This window comes from Cebus imitator, unplaced genomic scaffold (assembly GCF_001604975.1).
Source record: "Cebus imitator isolate Cc_AM_T3 unplaced genomic scaffold, Cebus_imitator-1.0 Scaffold26, whole genome shotgun sequence".
NCBI classification, from domain to species: domain Eukaryota; kingdom Metazoa; phylum Chordata; class Mammalia; order Primates; family Cebidae; genus Cebus; species Cebus imitator.
The window spans coordinates 320,608-338,682 of NW_016107341.1; the positions used below are offsets into that span (position 1 = coordinate 320,608).

The following is an 18,075-nucleotide window of genomic DNA, read 5'->3' on the forward strand; positions in this document are numbered from 1 at the left end:
GACCACTAGCCAGATTAATAAAAAAGAAAAGAGAGAATAACCAAATTGATGCAATAAAAAACGATAAAGGGGATATCACCACAGATTCCACAGAAATTCAAACCATCATCAGAGATTAATACAAACGATTCTATGCACATAAACTAGTAAACCTGGAAGAAATGGATAAATTCCTGGAAACCTTCCTCCTCCCAAGCCTAAACCAGGAAGAAGCCGAAACCGTGAACAGACCCATAACAAGGTCTGAAGTTGAGGCAGCAATTAAGAGCCTACCACCCAAAAAAAGCCCAGGTTCAGATGGGTTCACAGCCGAATTCTACCAGACATACAAAGAGGAGCTGGTACCATTCCTTCTGAAACTATTCCAAACAATCCAAAAAGAGGGAATCCTTCCCAAATCATTTTATAAGAGCAACATCATCCTGATACCAAAACCCGGCAGAGACTCAACAGGAAAAGGCCAATATCCATGATGAGCATAGATGTAAAAATCTTCAATAAAATACTGACAAGCCGATTGCAACAGCACAACAAAAAGCTTACCCACCATGATCAAGTAGGCTTCATCCCGGGGTTGCAAAGCTGGTTCAACATATGCAAGTCTATAAACGTAATTCACCACATAAACAGAACCAAAGACAAAAACCACATGATTATCTCAATTGATGCAGAGAAGGCCTTTGACAAAATTCAACAGTCCTTTATGCTAAAAACACTCAATAAGCTAGGTATTGACGGAACGTATCTCAAAATAATAAAAGGTATTTATGACAAACCAACAGCCAATATCATACTGAATGGGTGAAAACTGGAAGCATTCCCTTTGAAATCTGGCACTAGACAAGAATGCCCTCTTTCACCACTCCTATTCAATATAGTACTGGAAGTTCTAGCCAGAGCAATCAGGCAAGAAAAAGAAATAAAGGGTATTCAAATAGCAAAGGAGGAGGTCAAATTGTCTCTATTTGCAGACGACATGATTGTATATCTAGAAGACCCCATCGTCTCAGCCCAAAATCTCCTGAAACTGATAAGCAACTTCAGCAAAGTCTCAGGATACAAAATCAATGTGCAAAAATCACATGCATTCCTATACACCAATAACAGACTTATAAAGAGCCAAATCAAGAACGAACTGCCATTCACAATTGCCACAAAAAGAATAAAATACCTAGGAATACAACTAACAAGGAATGTAAAGGACCTCTTTAAGGAGAACTACAAGCCACTGCTCAACGAAATAAGAGAGGACACAAACAGATGGAGAAACATTCCATGTTCATGGTTAGGAAGAATCACTATCGTCAAAATGGCCATACTTCCCAAAGTAATTTACAGATTCAACGCTATCCCCATCAAGCTACCGATGACCTTTTTCATAGAACTGGAAAAAAACACCTTAAACTTCATATGGAACCAAAAGAGAGCCCGCATAGCCAAGTCAATTCTAAGCAAAAAGACCAAAGCAGGAGGCATCACACTACCAGACTTCAAACTATACTACAAGGCTACAATAATCAAAATACCGTGGTACTGGTACCAAAACAGAGATATAAACCAATGGAACAGAACGGAGGCCTCTGAGGCAACACAACATATCTACAACCATCTGATCTTTGACAAACCTGACAAAAACAAGCAATGGGGAGAGGATTCCCTGTTTAATAAATGGTGTTGGGAAAACTGGCTAGCCATGTGCAGAAAGCAGAAACTGGACCCCTTCCTGACACCTTACACTAAAATTAACTCCAGATGGATTAAAGACTTAAACATAAGACCTAACATCATAAAAACCCTAAAAGAAAATCTAGGCAAAACCATTCAGGACATAGGAGTAGGCAAGGACTTCATGACCAAAACACCAAAAGCATTGGCAACAAAAGCCAAAATAGACAAATGGGACCTAATCACACCCCACAGCTTCTGCATGGCAAAAGAAACAGCCATTAGAGTGAATCGGCAACCAACAGAATGGGAAAAAATTTTTGCAGTTTACCTATGTGTCAAAGGGCTGATATCCAGAATTTACAAAGAACTAAAACAGATTTACAAGAAAAAAACAAACAAGCTCATTCAAAAGTGGGCAAAGGATATGAACAGATACTTTACAAAAGAAGACATACATGAGGCCAACAAACATATGAAAAAATGCTCATCATCACTGGTCATCAGAGAAATGCAAATCAAAACTACATTGAGATACCATCTCATCGCAGTTAGAATGGCGATCATTAAAAAATCTGGAGACAACAGATGCTGGAGAGGATATGGAGAAACAGGAACACTTTTACACTGTTGGTGGTAGTGTAAATTAGTTCAACCATTGTGGAAGACAGTGTGGCAATTCCTCAAGGACCTAGAAATGGAAATGCCATTTGACCCAGCAATCTCATTACTGGGTATATATCCAAAGGATTATAAATCATTCTACTATAAGGACACAAGCAAACGAATGTTCATTGCAGCACTGTTTACAATAGCAAAGACTTGGAACCAACCCAAATGCCCATCAATGATAGACTGGACAGGGAAAATGTGGCACATACACACCATGGAATATTATGCAGCCATCAAAAACGATGAGTTTGTGTCCTTTGTAGGGACATGGATGAACCTGGAAACCATCATTCTCAGCAAACTGACGCAAGAGCAGAAAATCAAACACTGCATGCTCTCACTCAAAGGCGGGTGTTGAACAATGAGAACACATGGACAAAAGGAGGGGAGCACTACACACTGGGATCTGTTGTGGGGAAATAGGGGAGGGACAGTGGGGGGTGGGGAGTTGGGGAGAGATAGCATGGGAAGAAATGCAAGATATAGGTGAAGGGGAGGAAGGCAGCAAATTACACTGCCACATGTGTACCTATGCAACAATCTTGCATGTTCTTCACATGTACTCCCGAAACCTAAAATGCAATCAAATAAATTTAAAAAAAAACTATACCTGAAAAAAAAAAAAAAAGAATTGCCTTTAATTTTGGTTCCCAGCTTTAAAAGTAGACTTCCTATTGCAGAATTTGTTTTAAAGGGGAATAAATACTTTTAGGCGATTAAGTGTTTAAGAAAGTCTGTTTTAAAAATGTTGTATTTAGTTATTAAAGAGTTGATTTATTTTTATTTTTGCATTTAGAACATCTTTTCTATTTTCTTCCACTGACCATATCAATTTTGTTTTGGAGTGGCTAGCCTATTTGGTATTTCTGGTTTAAAAACAAGAATACAAAATTTGATAACAGCTTTTAGGGTTTGGCTGAGTTACAGCTATTTTCTTATATTTTGATTTGTGTGGGGTAAATGCATGTGTGAGAGTATAAAAGGGCAGAGTTTAAAAGACTGCTCTTGAAGGCGGCAGTTGTCTTAATCATGATGTTCAGATCACATGGGCCGGGACCTAGAAGGCTGCGGGGTAAACATTTTAGCAATAACTCCTGTAGTCCAACATCAGGTTATTGAAAAAGACTCAGACAAAAACTACCAATATTATGAACAAACAGAATTGAAATGTGAATCTTGATGCATTCTTTTTGAAAAATAACATTTTTGTGATGACTATGTGGAAAGCATATTGAAACGTGCCGTTGAAGGAAAGGAAGAGGGTAGTGGAAGTCTCAAAGTGAAAAAGCAAGTTGCTTCGAAGAAACTTATGTCAGCTATGGAATAAACTGAATGAATAGATAGAAGAGTAAGGGTGATAAGCAGGTTACTTATATCTTAAACAGTTATTTCATGATGAAGAACATGTTGTGTATGAGGGAAGGCCACATGTAACTTAGGGTAAAGCCATTTGGAAGTAACAGCCATTTCCCTATCAAACTTCTCTCTTTTCTCTCATTTTGTCACTGATGTTTTAGCTTCTGTTAGCTGGCCCTTCTATTCTGTCACTATTTGTACTTTTCCTAGGCTGCCAGTTTAAGATTTGTGTTATAAGCATGTTATATAACTTGCTTGCTTTTTTTTGTAGACACAGATAATGTACAAGTGGATAGAGCCCAAAATCTGCCGGGAGGATCTCACAGATGCTATTAGATTGCCCCCTTCTGGAGAGAAGAAGGATTGTCCACCTTGCAACCCTGGATTTTATAACAATGGATCATCTTCTTGCCATCCCTGCCCTCCTGGAACATTTTCAGATGGAACGAAGGGTACGATGTCAATTGGTCCAATAATTGGGCCTTTAGCAAAATAATCTTGTTGGTCTACGGTGACAATTTTCTAAATTGTTTTTATGGAAAGTGGTTACAGAATTTCTTTCAGTTTTAGTAGACAAAGATTATAGTCAACTGTAATATTTTAGTTGCAGACAGAGGGCTTGAAATATAGCCAGGTTGTATGCTTACTATCCAGAGTCTTTGAGAGATAGCATAAAAAGGACTCTGAAGTCAAACTGACTTGCATTTGAATCTACTTCCCCTATGCTACCAATAGTGTGATTTATCCCAGTTGTATAAACCTTTTGAAGCTCAATTTTCTTGTCTGTAGGATGGTGGATCATATCTGGCTCATCATCGTTTAGAAGGACATTTAAAAATGTCCTCTTTAGTACTTCTGCAGCAGATACTAAATGCTTGCTAAATATTACTGACGCGATGATGCAAAGTGGCTACATTTAAAAATGGTTGGCAAAGACCCTTCTGTTTCAATATTGCAGATGTCAGTTTAAATCCAGCTTATTTATAAACCCAGCACTTTCCCAGCCCCTCAACTCCGAATCATTTCTCAACATAATCAGTATTTTGAATTTCAATTAATCAGTTTATAAATAAATGGTATTAATATTTTGTTAAGTTGAATAACCAATAGGAAGAGTGAAATCTTTCCTTATTCATAAGGTGAAGGAAACTGATTCTAAGGTCACATGCTGTAGAACGTGAACTTGTTTTAGAAGTACTCTTCTTATGGAGGGTAATTCAGGTTTAGCAGCTACTCCCAGACGTGAGGGAAAAAATTATTTTTGAAGATTTCGTATCTATTCTTTTTCTTTTTAGTCAAGTATGTATGTATATATGTATACTATATCTAGAATGTTTTTCTTTCTAGATTTCTTTTGAAAAAGTTATTACATCCTAAGGGAACTGGTAGTCCAATATCTTTTTTTTTCTACTTCTCTCCCTGCTAATTGTAATTGTTTGGAACAGAGGAGAAGTTGTTCAGATGCAGTTTAATTTTAATTGTTGACACTACTTGTTTCCTTTAGAATGTAGACCATGTCCAGCAGGAACGGAGCCTGCTCTTGGCTTTGAATATAAATGGTGGAATGTTCTTCCTGGCAACATGAAAACTTCCTGCTTCAATGTTGGGAATTCAAAGTGCGATGGAATGAATGGTAAGTTCAAAATCAGCCTACTTGATGTATTTCAGCAATAGATACATCATTCATTCTTAAACTCAGCTCTCTAAAACATACCAAGTATGAGCATGAGGAACTTTAACCTTATCATTTTGCTACTTGCCCATCTTCTGGTTGTACCATAAAAATAGTAAATGTGGTATCACAGCCAGATGACATTCGTACAAGAGCAAACTATTAATTTTGCATTTTTTGAGGGCAGTTTTGAAGTAGATACTGAGCACCATCCTTTATGGGTATAAATGCCAGAAAGATTTACCAAGGAGGGGAATGAATTCTATGTTGTTTACCATTTTAAAGAGTAGTATGATGGCATTTCTGTCTTGATTAGGCTGGCTTAGCACTGTGCCCCTGGTGAGGGGTTAACCGACCTCAAATTTCCCTTGTCTGTCGAGTTTATATTTGTGTTTACAAAGTATATATGAATTCTACTTATTGAAATTTTCAAAATCTGGCAGAGTTCTACTGGACAGTTGTTGAATTTTATTTGTTCTTACCTTTTAAGTGCTTAGAGGGCTTTGTACTTAGTTGTTCTGCAGCATGTGATGGATGAATGAATGACAATATCTGTGTATGAATTTTTAAAGTTGATGCTGGGGTAGGTATTATATATGCCAGACCTTTACACTAAGATACATCCTTATCACCTCACTGGCATTTTTTATCTTCTCACTTTTGTCTATATTATGTTTAATTGTTGTCAACATACGTATGTGCTTTTTAACACATATGTTTTAAATCAATACCTATTCATAAAAAAAGCTTGAGTCATGGGAAGTAAGATGTATACATGAGCACAGAGATTGATAAATAATAGGTCTTTGAATAATGTTAAACAGATGAGTGAAAGGGTAAAAGACAAAGCCTCAATATATATATTAAATATGAGCTATTCTTCTTTATTGACCAATAATCTCACTTAAAAAAATTGTCCTCAGGGAGAAGAAGAAAAAGATAATAGCTATTTACCTGACCATGAGGATTTTTATTCCTAAAATGTCCTATAATTGAATTTTAAGTTGAAGGAATTAAGATCTATTGGAAAAGTAAGATTGGGAAGGCAAGGGTATTGAATATCTCTATAAAAAGACTAATAAATGTGTGTGTGTGTGTGTGTGTGTGTGTGTGTGTGTGTGTGTGTGTATGTATTCTCTTACTAGTAAAGATTATCTGAAACTTTAACTTTGATCTTATAGAGGACTTACTCAGAGTTTAATTCTGGAAATAACCTGATTTACCCACTTGCTTGCTCATTTACTGAGGGCCTATTTTGCATATTTTGCTTAGTTTTCAGCAATGATAAATGATTAATTGAAAAGTGTAAATATTTGCACTATCAGTGTGTGGTATTGAAATAGTAAGCAGTAATGTAAAAACTACAAAGATAGAAGGTGATGTATATTTTGTGACTGGCTGGTCCAGTAGCCAACCCTGTGAGGAGCAGCATTCACAAGAACAAGAAATGGAGAGGCAGTGGGGAAGCCTGTCTCCTGGGATGCTCACACCCCCAGCCATGGCAGATGTGCTGTGACCAACTTGACTGTATGATTCATGTAGTCTTGGTTTGATTTTGACACAGTTACAGAACAGGTATGTAGAAGTAAATCTTCATGTACTAAAATTTTGCCTAAGAGGAATTCAAAGTTGGAAACAAGTTACTTTTTATTCATAAAGATGTTCATTGGGCCTTATCTATAATAACAAAAATTGAAATAATTGAAATATATTGAAATATCCAGCAATAGAATAATGTTTACAAAAGTTATATTATGCTAGTGGAATGAAATATTATGCAATCATTATGTGCAAGCTGTACAGAAAACAATTTGGCAATATGTCTTAGAAATATAGAAGGTTCCTATTTTTCAAGACAGAAATACCGCTTATGGGGATTTATACCAAGGAAATAGTGTGATGTAAAGAAAAATTATCTACAAAGATATTAATTTTAGAGTTATTTATAAGAGTGCAAGATAGAAATAAAATTAAAAATTTTCAATAATAGGGTATGGTTAAATAAAGTTATGATATAACATTGTTAAAATCAAATGTACAAAGGATTTTCAGTGGTTTTTTTTAATGATACATAGTTGTACATATTTTGAGGGTACATGTGATATTTTGATATATGCATACAATGTGTAATAATCAAATAAGAGTAATTGGGATATCTGTCATCTCAGACATTATCTTTTTAATGTTGGGGACATTCTAATTTTTCTAGCTATTTTGAACAACCCAAAAAATTACTGCTAACTATAGTCACCCTACTGTATATTGAATGCTAGATCTTATTTCGTGTATTAAACTGTATTTTTGTACCCATTAACTAACTGCTCTTTATCTTAATGGGGGAATAGTTTTGATATAATGATTAGAAAAATCAGAAGACAATGCTAATGAAAAAAAATAAAGTAGATTATGTAGTAAAAGCTAAGGTATATATTTAAAAAACATACATGAAAAAATACTAAAAAGAATGTTAAAAGGCTATTCTTTGGGGATGGGAGGCTTATGTGAAGTATGAATTCCTTTATTTTTAAATTTGTTTTACTGTATTTAATATTCCTTATAGACACTCATTACTTTCAGAATCAGAATAGTAACACAAAATATTGGTTTAAAAATATATTTATCTGTCCCAGTAACTCTTTTATTGGCATTCCTTTTTAGAAAAATGTTGAAAATACAGAAGAGTTTTACAAAAAATGTGTTTATTGTAGTGTCTATTATCTTACTTAATGGTAAAAACAAACCAAATGGTTAAAATGGGTGTGTAATGAACAGTAGGTAAGTCCTGTAGTGGGAGCGATTTAGTGAATTATGCAAATTATATTTAGCAGAATAATAAAATATTATTTCAGTCATTAACATGTTTATGGAATATTTATAAATTAAAAGTGCGTATGAAATAATGTTAATTTATAAAAGTGTGATACAAAATGTTGTCTATAATAAAAGCTCAGTGATGTAAAAACATGTATGCATTGAAAGGTAGCGAAGAGAAATACAGCATGTCAATGGTGTTTTTTTCTAGGTGATGAAGTTCTAAGTAATTTTAGGTTTCAACTTTTAAATTTTTCTTTAAAATTTAAATTTTTTATGATAAATTAAGTATGATTTTTAAAAACAAAATCAAAATATAAAAAAATAGAAACATGGAAAATATGAGATTCACTCTTATGGAAAAAGGAAAATACAAAATTACATATGCCCTTATTAAAGTGTGCATATGGAAAAAGGCTAGAAGGGAATGTATAAAAATTGTAACAGCAGTTAGGGTGTTAGGTTAGAAGTAAATGTTTTTGGTTGACACTGTTCCAGATAGTTTTTATGCTTGAGAATGGATAAAAATAACAACTAGGGCACAGTAAAAGGCAGTAATTCCTGGGTTTTCTGCTGACTTTGGTATGCCCTGCCTGGTATGAAAAAAATAAAATGTCTTAATTTTTATATTGGTAACATGTCAAAATTATGATATTCTGTGAATATTGGGTTAAATCAAATATATTAAAACTTCACTTATTTCTTTTTACATTATAAAATGTGGTCTTTAGAACATTTAAACTGACAGATGTGGCTCACGTATTTCTCACATTGGACAGCAATGGTCTGTTCCTTAAGGGAGCCCCTGGTTTCCCTTCGAGGCCATTGTCCTCCTGCTTTTCTTGTCCAGGACATTACCCTGTGTGTGTCTTTCCACATACAGCCCTGCCCTCACACTGACAGTCTGGAGTTCTGAGTCAGGCCTTCAGAGGGTAGATTCTTTTATTTCTTCTCCTTGGCGTCTTTCCTTCTAAGGGCATCCTGAGTGTTTAATTGCTTAGGGCTCCTACAACAGAGTGCCACAAACTGGTGGCTTCAAACGACAGAGAAGTATTATCTCAGAGTTCTGGAGGCCAGAAGTCTGAAATCAAAGCATTCGCAGGGCTATGTTCTCTCTGAAGCCTCTAGGGCAATACCCCTTCTTGCCTTTTCTAGCTTCTGGTAGCCCTGGGAATTCCTAGACTTGCGGCAGTGTAACTCTAGTTTCTGCCTCCATCTTCACAGGGCTGTCCTCCCTCTGTCTGTGTGTCTCTCTGTGTTTTCACATGATCCTCTCCCTGTGTGTCTATGTCTGCGTCCATATTTTACTACCCTCATAAGGACATCAGCCATTTTGGATTAAGGCCCATCCTAATGACCTGTGTTAACTTGATTATATCTGTAGAGTCTCTTATTTCCAAATAAGGTCCCATTTACAGGTCTTGGGGGTGGGGATTTCAACATATCTTTTCTGAGGGACACAGTCAACCCATAACAAGTGTTCTATTTGGCCAAACCTGTGGCTGGAGTTGCCCCAAAGGTGGCTGGTAGGGGGCTCCCAAAAGAGACTTTCCCAGACTGTCCTGAGATGGGGCCATTTAGGGTTTCAACAAAAGAAGCACTGAATACCACTGTGATGAGTCCCAAACGTTTACTAGGGGAACTTACCTACAGAGGGGCCTGTAGCATACCTCGCTGTGGACAGTAAGACAAGGAATGTTTTACTGAGGTATGTCTGGAATGAGGGGAGTCAGGTTGTAGAGTGTAGATGAGGGTTTGAGGAGTTTGGCTCAAGGCTGTGACTAGTTTCTTCCAGTATTTTGGATGACAACCTAAACAACTCTGTCAGTGCTTGGGAATGTTCATGGCCCTGGCTTGGGGTCAAGCCTGCGGGGGGGTGAAGAGGACATGCAGCCGGCCAGGTCTCAAAGGGGTCAAGATACCCTGTTTCTCAGGACAGAGAAAAAAGTGGAGGACATTGTGGGACTCTCCAACAACAATATTCAAACAAGAGAAATGTTTGATTCCTCCTGTGGGGGTATTAGTCCTCCAAACAACTGTCTTTACCATCCTTGTGCTGCCTTTTTTTCCTTGCCTTCTCTGCTATTCCATCCCTCCTCCTGGCATTTCTGAACACCGGACATTGCTCTGAGAGAAACATTTCATAAAGTCCTCTCTTTCTTGGTATAGAATTGCTCCATGTGGGAATATCCATCTGCTTTTTATCCCCATTGCAAGTTTGCAGTCTCTCTAAACCTAAGTGCTTCTCATATTGCTTACACTGCAGTCAAGTGCCTGGTGTCCACCGGGTCAGACTGTTTTATGGCTATTCAACTTGGAATTCTGTACCTGCTTATCTGTCCTTTCAACCACATGAGATAGCCAAACGAGGGACTTTTACGAGTATGTAGACTAGTACATATTATTTTTAAGACTAGCTTGCTTGATGTATATTCAGCATATCACCTCTGTATAAATTGTTAATTATAACATTTCAGAAATGCCAAATCAATCTAGCACTGAATCAATCTCTTTTTTAGTTCCTCTCTTATACCTCTTGAAGTAGAAGATACTGATATTTTCTTTTAGAGATGGGAATGCCAGTGCTGAGGTATTGCCATTAATTAATAACCTTGCTGGATGCTATGTTGGAGGGGCTTCTCTTTTCCTCATTTTACTGAGGCCATTTCAGTTTAAATTATGTTGATTGCTACTTTGCAGAAGACAGACCTCATAATGGCTCTCTGTGCACAGCTCTATACTGTTGACAGTTGTATGTGTCTGTCTATCTCTCATATTCTACTGACTCCTCAGTGAGGATGGACTTTATATTCTTTCTATCCCAGCGCACATCATAGTTCTTGGCACTCAGTAAATGCTAGTTGAATAAATAAGTGAATGAATGCAGAATACAGGTTAAATTAGGGAACAATAATACAGCAAACTAAGAATGAACCTCAGTCCCAAATCTTTTCTATTAAATAATTTAAGGTTTCTGTTGTGCCCCGGTCACCCGAAGACTAGGACTGTTCATCTCAATATATTAAAGTAGATAGAGACCATCTGTTTTTGTTAAAATATAAATCATGCTTCATTGAGAAAACTGTTGTTAGTTATCCCATTAAGTATCTTTTATTCAAAATAATGTATTACTTGGTTCTTCCTGGAACATCTACCTCAACATGAAATTTGCAACTGTGATTAAAAATAGAGAATTCATTTGGAGTATTTCTAACTTTGAACATAAACAATAATGCTTCTTCTTACTTTTACTTTATTTGAATAGATTGTTGGAAATCATTAATGGAATTTTTATTAATAAAAATAACTTTTACTACTTCTAGGTTGGGAGGTGGCTGGAGATCATATCCAGAGTGGTGCCGGAGGTTCTGACAATGATTACCTGATCTTAAACTTGCATATTCCAGGATTTAAGTAAGGAAAACAAATTGTAATTCTTTTCCATACGAATCTTCACACCTGTTTTCCCATAGAAATAAAGATATAGGGGTACTTTATGGGATATATTAATATTGCAAAAATACTTAGTAAATAAGCTATCATAGGGTAATGTATTATATGTAAAAATATCTGTAGAATTGGTGATTGAGAAACTATAAATGTTACTTATATATTCCTTGGATAAAGCTGAAAAATTTAAACAATATTGTGTCCAAGTGCTACAGTAACTTGGCTTCTTGGATTCTTAATGAAGAGATCAGTCCAAATTGTTTGCAGGAGTATTTTTTGGTTTATTTATTTATTTTTTTCTCAATTCTCTCTGTAAAATAGTATGTTAGAAATTTCTGAATCCCACTTCGTTTTAGTTACCCGTGTTGAAATTACCCAGTAGGAGTCTTTTTCTTTAGGATGGATGGTATCATTTACAGCAAGAGGTTCAACATATTACCATGGTTATGTGGACTCCATGTCTACAAAGGGTGTGGACATGTAGGATCAAGTGAGGAAGGAGTTGTGGGTGAGGGAAGCAGTCGATTAGGGGAAGAGAAGAGCATGGCTTTTAGTTTAATAAAAAGAGTGGCTTAATTTTAATCTAAATTGTATTTAGAACATAGTATAAATAGTGCCATTTTAATCTGTCAAATAGACCACCAACATCTATGACTGGAGCCACGGGTTCTGAACTCGGAAGAATAACATTTGTCTTTGAGACCCTCTGTTCAGCTGACTGTGTTTTGTACTTCATGGTGGTAAGTGGATAGGCAGCTTTCACAGGCAGTTTTCTAAGCTTTGCTTTCTCCTTCAAGTTAAACTTATTTGTGGCAAGTTGGGATAAGAATTCCTTTTTTTTTTTTTTTTTTTTAACTATTCTTAACACCTTTCACAAACATTAAAAGTACCTGAAGAGGTAATTAAGAATTGTGCAATGAAGTCCTCAAAGAAAGTGTTTATCCTCACGGGAAAGGCTCAGCGAGGGAGCTCGGGTGACTGATAGAGGTCAGACAATATTAATCTGGTAAAAGAAATTCCTTCATAAAAATATCACCAGCAGAATGAAAATTCTCCCCTGATAACCATTCAGCTATTCAAAATATCAGGAAGGAAACAAACATTGTATGAATACATAAGGGCAGAAAATAATGGAGATGTAGAACACTGGGAAGAAAGAAAGCATTTAGACAAAGGACTTTATGCTCATGTCATAATTTTGCCCATTTCTTTTCTAGATGTCATGCAAATTTCTACTTTTAGCTTGAGGAAAGTAACACCACAAAATTTACTAAGACCTTATATGATTTTTAGAAGGTTGTTGGCTAAGAGTTTAACATTACAATTAAAGTTACATCACAGACTTGCTTTGTTTTTGTTTGTGTTTTTTTTCCAATGACCTTTCAGTAGGTAGTTAAGTTTATTAACAGTTTCTCCATGATATGTAAAATGTGAGAAGACTTAAACATTTATTTGTGAAACTGATAGGTTAAATGAAGGCAGACTGTTTTTTTCTTTAAAAAATATCAACTTTGTAGCAGTAAAAGATCATAAATCATCTTCAATACAGCCATGTGTATCACAAATAGCCCACAAGTCTTCAGTTCTTTCAAGTCTGCCTCCTTATTTCTTTAGTCTGTTCTTCATACTCAGTGCCATTGCTGAAATGCAGACTAGTATTATCTCTTAACTAGACTATTCAGTAGTCTCCTGTACATTCTTCTCACCTCTACTCTTTCATCTATGCTGCTGTCAAAATTATCTTTATTTCTTTTTTTGAGACAAAGCCTCACTGTCGCCCAGGCTAGAGTGCAGTGGTGCAATTTCGGCTCACTACAACCTCTGCCTTCTGAGTTCAAGTGATTCTCCTGTCTCAGCCTCCTGAGTAGCTGGGATTACCAGCATGCACCATCACGTCTAGCTAATTTTTGTATTTTTAGTAGAGATGAGGTTTCACCATGTTGGCCAGGCTGGTCTTGAACTCCTGACCTCAGATGATCCTCCCAGTTTGGCTTTCCAAAGTGCTGGGATTGCAGGCTTGAGCCACTGCCTGGCCAAAATTATCTTTAAACATAAAAGCAACAGTAGAGGTTGAGCATGGTGGCTCACTTTGTATTTCAGCACTTTGGGAGGCTGAGATGGGTGGATTGCTTGAGCCTAGGTATTTGAGAGCAGCCTGGGCGACATGGCAAAACCCCATTTCTACAAAAAAGGAAAAACAAATTAGTTTCTGCATGGTGGCGAATCCTAGCTACTTGGGAAGCTGAGGTGGGAGGATTACTTGAGCCCAGGAGGCTGAGGTGACCTCACTGTGGCCTGGGTAGCAGGCCCTGTCTCAAAAACAAAACCAAGAAGACCCCCCAAAATTCAACAGTAGAGGCATTAACAACAAAGCTATCCCTTCCCTTGGTGCTTTTTATGACCTACAGCAATGGTTCTTAAAGTGTGGCCCCAGACCAGCACCACCTGGGTCCCCTTGGAAATTGTTAGAAATGCACATTTTTGGTTCTCATCTTAGTTTTACTGAATGAGAAACTCTGTGTTCACAGGAGTCTGTATTTTAACAAGCATTGAGGGTGGTTCTGAAATATATCAGAGTTCGAGAACCAATGGCCTCTGAATACACTTCACATTCCATAACATGATGTCTCTATGGCTGTTTGTATTCTTTTCCCAGCCTCTGTTTCCAAACCTGCTTTATGACTCATCTTTCTTTAGTCACCTGAATCTGTTGGTATTAGTGGAATACGCTGTACTTTTTCACTCCCTGCCTGTTGACATTCTAAGCTGGAATGACATTCTTCCTTTTGCTGTGAGACGTGGATCACCACCCTCGGGGGTCTGTCCTGCAAACCCTGATTTTCGACGGATGAATAAAATATACTCACACATCGAATACAGTGAATGAGTGGGCTAGGGAGAACATCAGCTGCTCTCAGAGGGTAGTTGCAGCTACCTGACCCCTGCTAGCTGATCCTCCTTGCGTTTATTCAGTATAGATTTAATAACAAGAGGTTCTAAGTCAACACGCTTGTGGATAACTAACATGGTTAAAAGAGTGGTTTTACGAATGATAAAAGCTTTGGTTCTGCGGCCCAGAATAAACACCATTAACAGGTAATCCCCCTTTATCTCCCCTGAAGAGGACCATCCAGCACAAAGTTTACATGAGTCAACAAGCTAGTTAGAGTAGAGACAAAGGAACGTGGGGTGAACAGACTTAACTGGGAGGCTTCTATGATCCCTAATCTTCACTCTGTGACCTAATGCTTTAAGCTAAGAACCGTCTGCCTTCAGCCTGTTCCATTATTACAAGTTAATGAAAACCTTTCGGCCTTCCAAAAGGTTTGAAACTACATCTTATAACTTTCCCTAATACTTCCATTAATATTTTGCCCACCACCCTGAGTGAATCCCAGCATGCTGTTTTGTCTGGTAAACTCCCATTTTTACTTCAGTGGTATCTCAAACGTCACCTTTTCTTAGAAGCTCTCTCTTACTCCTTTCAGACAAGTTAGCCACTCTACAGTGTGCTCCTTAAACCCTTAGAAAAATCCCTGTTTTAATTATGGGAACTTATTTATGTTTTTGACTCTCTCACTCAACAAGTAGGGATCATATGATGTTTATTGTGATGAATCAGTCCCAGAGCTTTTAGCTTTTAGCACAATCTGCCATTATCTTTCCTCTTCGTGTGATTTGATTTTGTCACAGAACTTTTGGAGATTTCAAACTAAATAATATATAAAAATACTTTGAATATCATGTAGTGCTTCACAAATATAAGGTGGTATTATTTGTACTAATGCATTAAATTTCATTTATTATAGCCCAGAATGATGATGTTTAATGAAGCACTATCGATATATGTTGAGCTGTTTTTTGGGACTGGCATGTATGATGATTTCATTGTTTGATTACATTAGGATTTCTGTAATGTATGATGAGCATTTTCTGTTATTCCTATCTGTAGTGTGAACTCAGGATGTGTCTCTTTGTAGCATATTTGGTTACTTTTTCACATGTTTGATTCCTATATTATCAAAGAATGAAAAACAAAGAGACTTGTCCTGAGCTCATGAAACCTTATTGCCAGTATCCCAAATAACTAATGGAAGCCCATCCAAGTTCCTAAGTGATCTATCAGGATTTCTGCCAGGAAAATTAGAAAATTCAGGGTTTAGGCTTGGTTTTCTTTTTATATAAATTAGATGTGTATTATGTTATCTGGTAGACTTAATATTTGCTTTCTAGTCATGTTAATGACAGCATATCATTTGGAATATCACAAATTTGTGTGATTTTAATATTATCTTGAATTTAGTTGTATAAATCAGAAATAAAATATATATTAAACCTTTTGGAATTCAAGTATAAACAAAGGAGGATTTCATGAAGATAAAATAACATTCTGCTTAACCTGCACTTGGATAAAGTAACCTTGGAACTTGCAAGTATAATTCAGGGGGAACTTGGAATTCCTCTGTAAGAGCTGCCTATCAGAATCTCCGAAAAGCAAGGAAAAGGATAAAACTTTGGAAGCCTTTCCATTCAATGCGAATCATACAAGTTTATTGTGAAAAATTTTAGGGGTTATGTTTCCTCTCCTATTTCCAAAGCCTGATCACACACATGAAACAAAAATAATAAAAACAAAAAAAAACCCCAATCCTTACACATACTATGATTTGAGACCTCTTTCAAGTTATATGAACAATGAGGTTGATAAATTGTGATTACTGAGTGAGTGAGGTGCTTGTGCAGACTTGAAAGCAAGTTTTAAGAGTTCTAGGATTACACGCTCTGTTTGTAAATAGCCCAACTCTTAACAGGTTCACTTTAAATATGAGTACATTTGTAATATATAGATAGGTATATTAATGTTGAGTTTGTGCTTTATTTGAATATATTTTTTCCACTGTGTTTTAGGACATTAATAGAAAAAGTACGAATGTGGTAGAATCATGGGGTGGAACCAAAGAAAAACAAGCTTACACCCATGTCATCTTCAAGAATGCAACTTTTACATTCACATGGGCATTCCAGAGAACGAATCAGGGTCAAGATGTAAGTTGCAAGCACTTTGTTTTTCAAAAACATACTAATGATGCCCCCTTGTGGAGATGCGTACAAGGTGATTACTACTCAAATGTGGAAGAAAATACTTTGCTTTTTTAAAAATACAGAATCAATAATCTGGTTATGGAGTGAATGTTATAAAAATGGTAATTTTTCATTTTTTTGGAGTAAGAATGTATGGAATAGAATAACAATGTGTCTTTGAATTGTTCTGCACTCTGAACAAATACAGTTGCTGGAAACTTACGAGAAGGAAAATCTAATTTTGCAGTTCTCTAAAAATAACTTGTTTTTAAAGCTTTCTGAGTCTTTGTGAAAATGAACAACTTTCTTCCTCTTCATCTGAGTCATCTGATGTTTATCTAGGAGCCATTAACGTGTTATTTTATTTTTTGTTACAGTAATATTTCCTTTTATAGCCTGAAGAATGTATATATACATACTATTGGGTTAACACAGAGAATCATTTCCTTTCTTTTACTTTCCCTACCAGAATAGACCTATTTCTTCCCCAAGCAAATTCCATTGTGCCATATGTTTCAATAGTAGCAGGGTTTATTTTGTGGGTTTCCATAGATATAACCTTCCCAAGGTGAGAACAAGATAAACCACTTGTTCAAAAGTGGCTGTGATGCTATGCTGGCAAATGTATGGCATTTTCTCTTCTTCTCTTCAGGCTTTCAGTGGGGAACCAATCTCCCAGATTGTACTTGACTCCAGTTATTCCTTATGAATGTTCACGTTACCATCCTGTGGGGGCGTGAACATGCTATGGAACCTTTCCTTGCCTTCCATTTATCTTTGTCCTAGACAAAAAGCATTAAGTAGTCTGGGGTAATAGTGCTCTGTACTGATAGAGTGACACCCATTGCTTGATGAAAACCAGACCTTAGTGTGATCCAGAATTACAAGAAGGAAAAACATAATAAGACCCAGGTTTTTGTTCTTTGGTCCACGTCTTTTGTGTAGAAACCAGAATATGTTTATTAGGGAAAGGGCTCGAGAAGGAAAGGAAGACTCAATGAAATGGTGTGATTGCATAGATTTAACACAGTGTTTGTGTGTGACCAGAGGTCCTAGTCTTGCAAGATTTTCTAATTCCCATTCCAAGGCATTTCTACCCTGCCATGCTTTCAATATCCGGTTGTATCATTTGCTTTAGGCTTATATGTAAAGAAACAATGATTAGAGATAAAAGCTGTTCCTCTCTTAAACTGTACTAGCTCTTGATATGAAGTCTGTAGATGCATCCTAATTTATACCAATTGTGACAGATCTCACAGTAATTGTGGCAAAACTTCTGAAACTCTATTACTGTGGAAATTAGTTTCTAGTGTCAAGATTTAAGATTTTTTAAAAGAAGAACCAAATAGCAGTGATATTAATCTATT

General features: G+C 36.5%; 1 protein-coding gene across 3 annotated transcripts in view; it reads left to right on the forward strand.

Annotated features, from left to right (window-relative positions):
• The window catches only part of ELAPOR2 (endosome-lysosome associated apoptosis and autophagy regulator family member 2), a 182,591-nt gene that overhangs the window by 127,793 nt on the left and 36,723 nt on the right, over nt 1–18,075 (forward strand). For all 3 annotated transcript variants that reach the window (XM_017523083.2, XM_017523082.2, XM_037736531.1), the window contains 5 exons: nt 3,965–4,145; nt 5,198–5,326; nt 11,500–11,590; nt 12,264–12,366; nt 16,535–16,672. In XM_017523083.2, the coding sequence (XP_017378572.1) occupies nt 3,965–4,145; nt 5,198–5,326; nt 11,500–11,590; nt 12,264–12,366; nt 16,535–16,672 (642 nt within the window). The remainder of the gene's footprint in view (nt 1–3,964; nt 4,146–5,197; nt 5,327–11,499; nt 11,591–12,263; nt 12,367–16,534; nt 16,673–18,075) is intronic.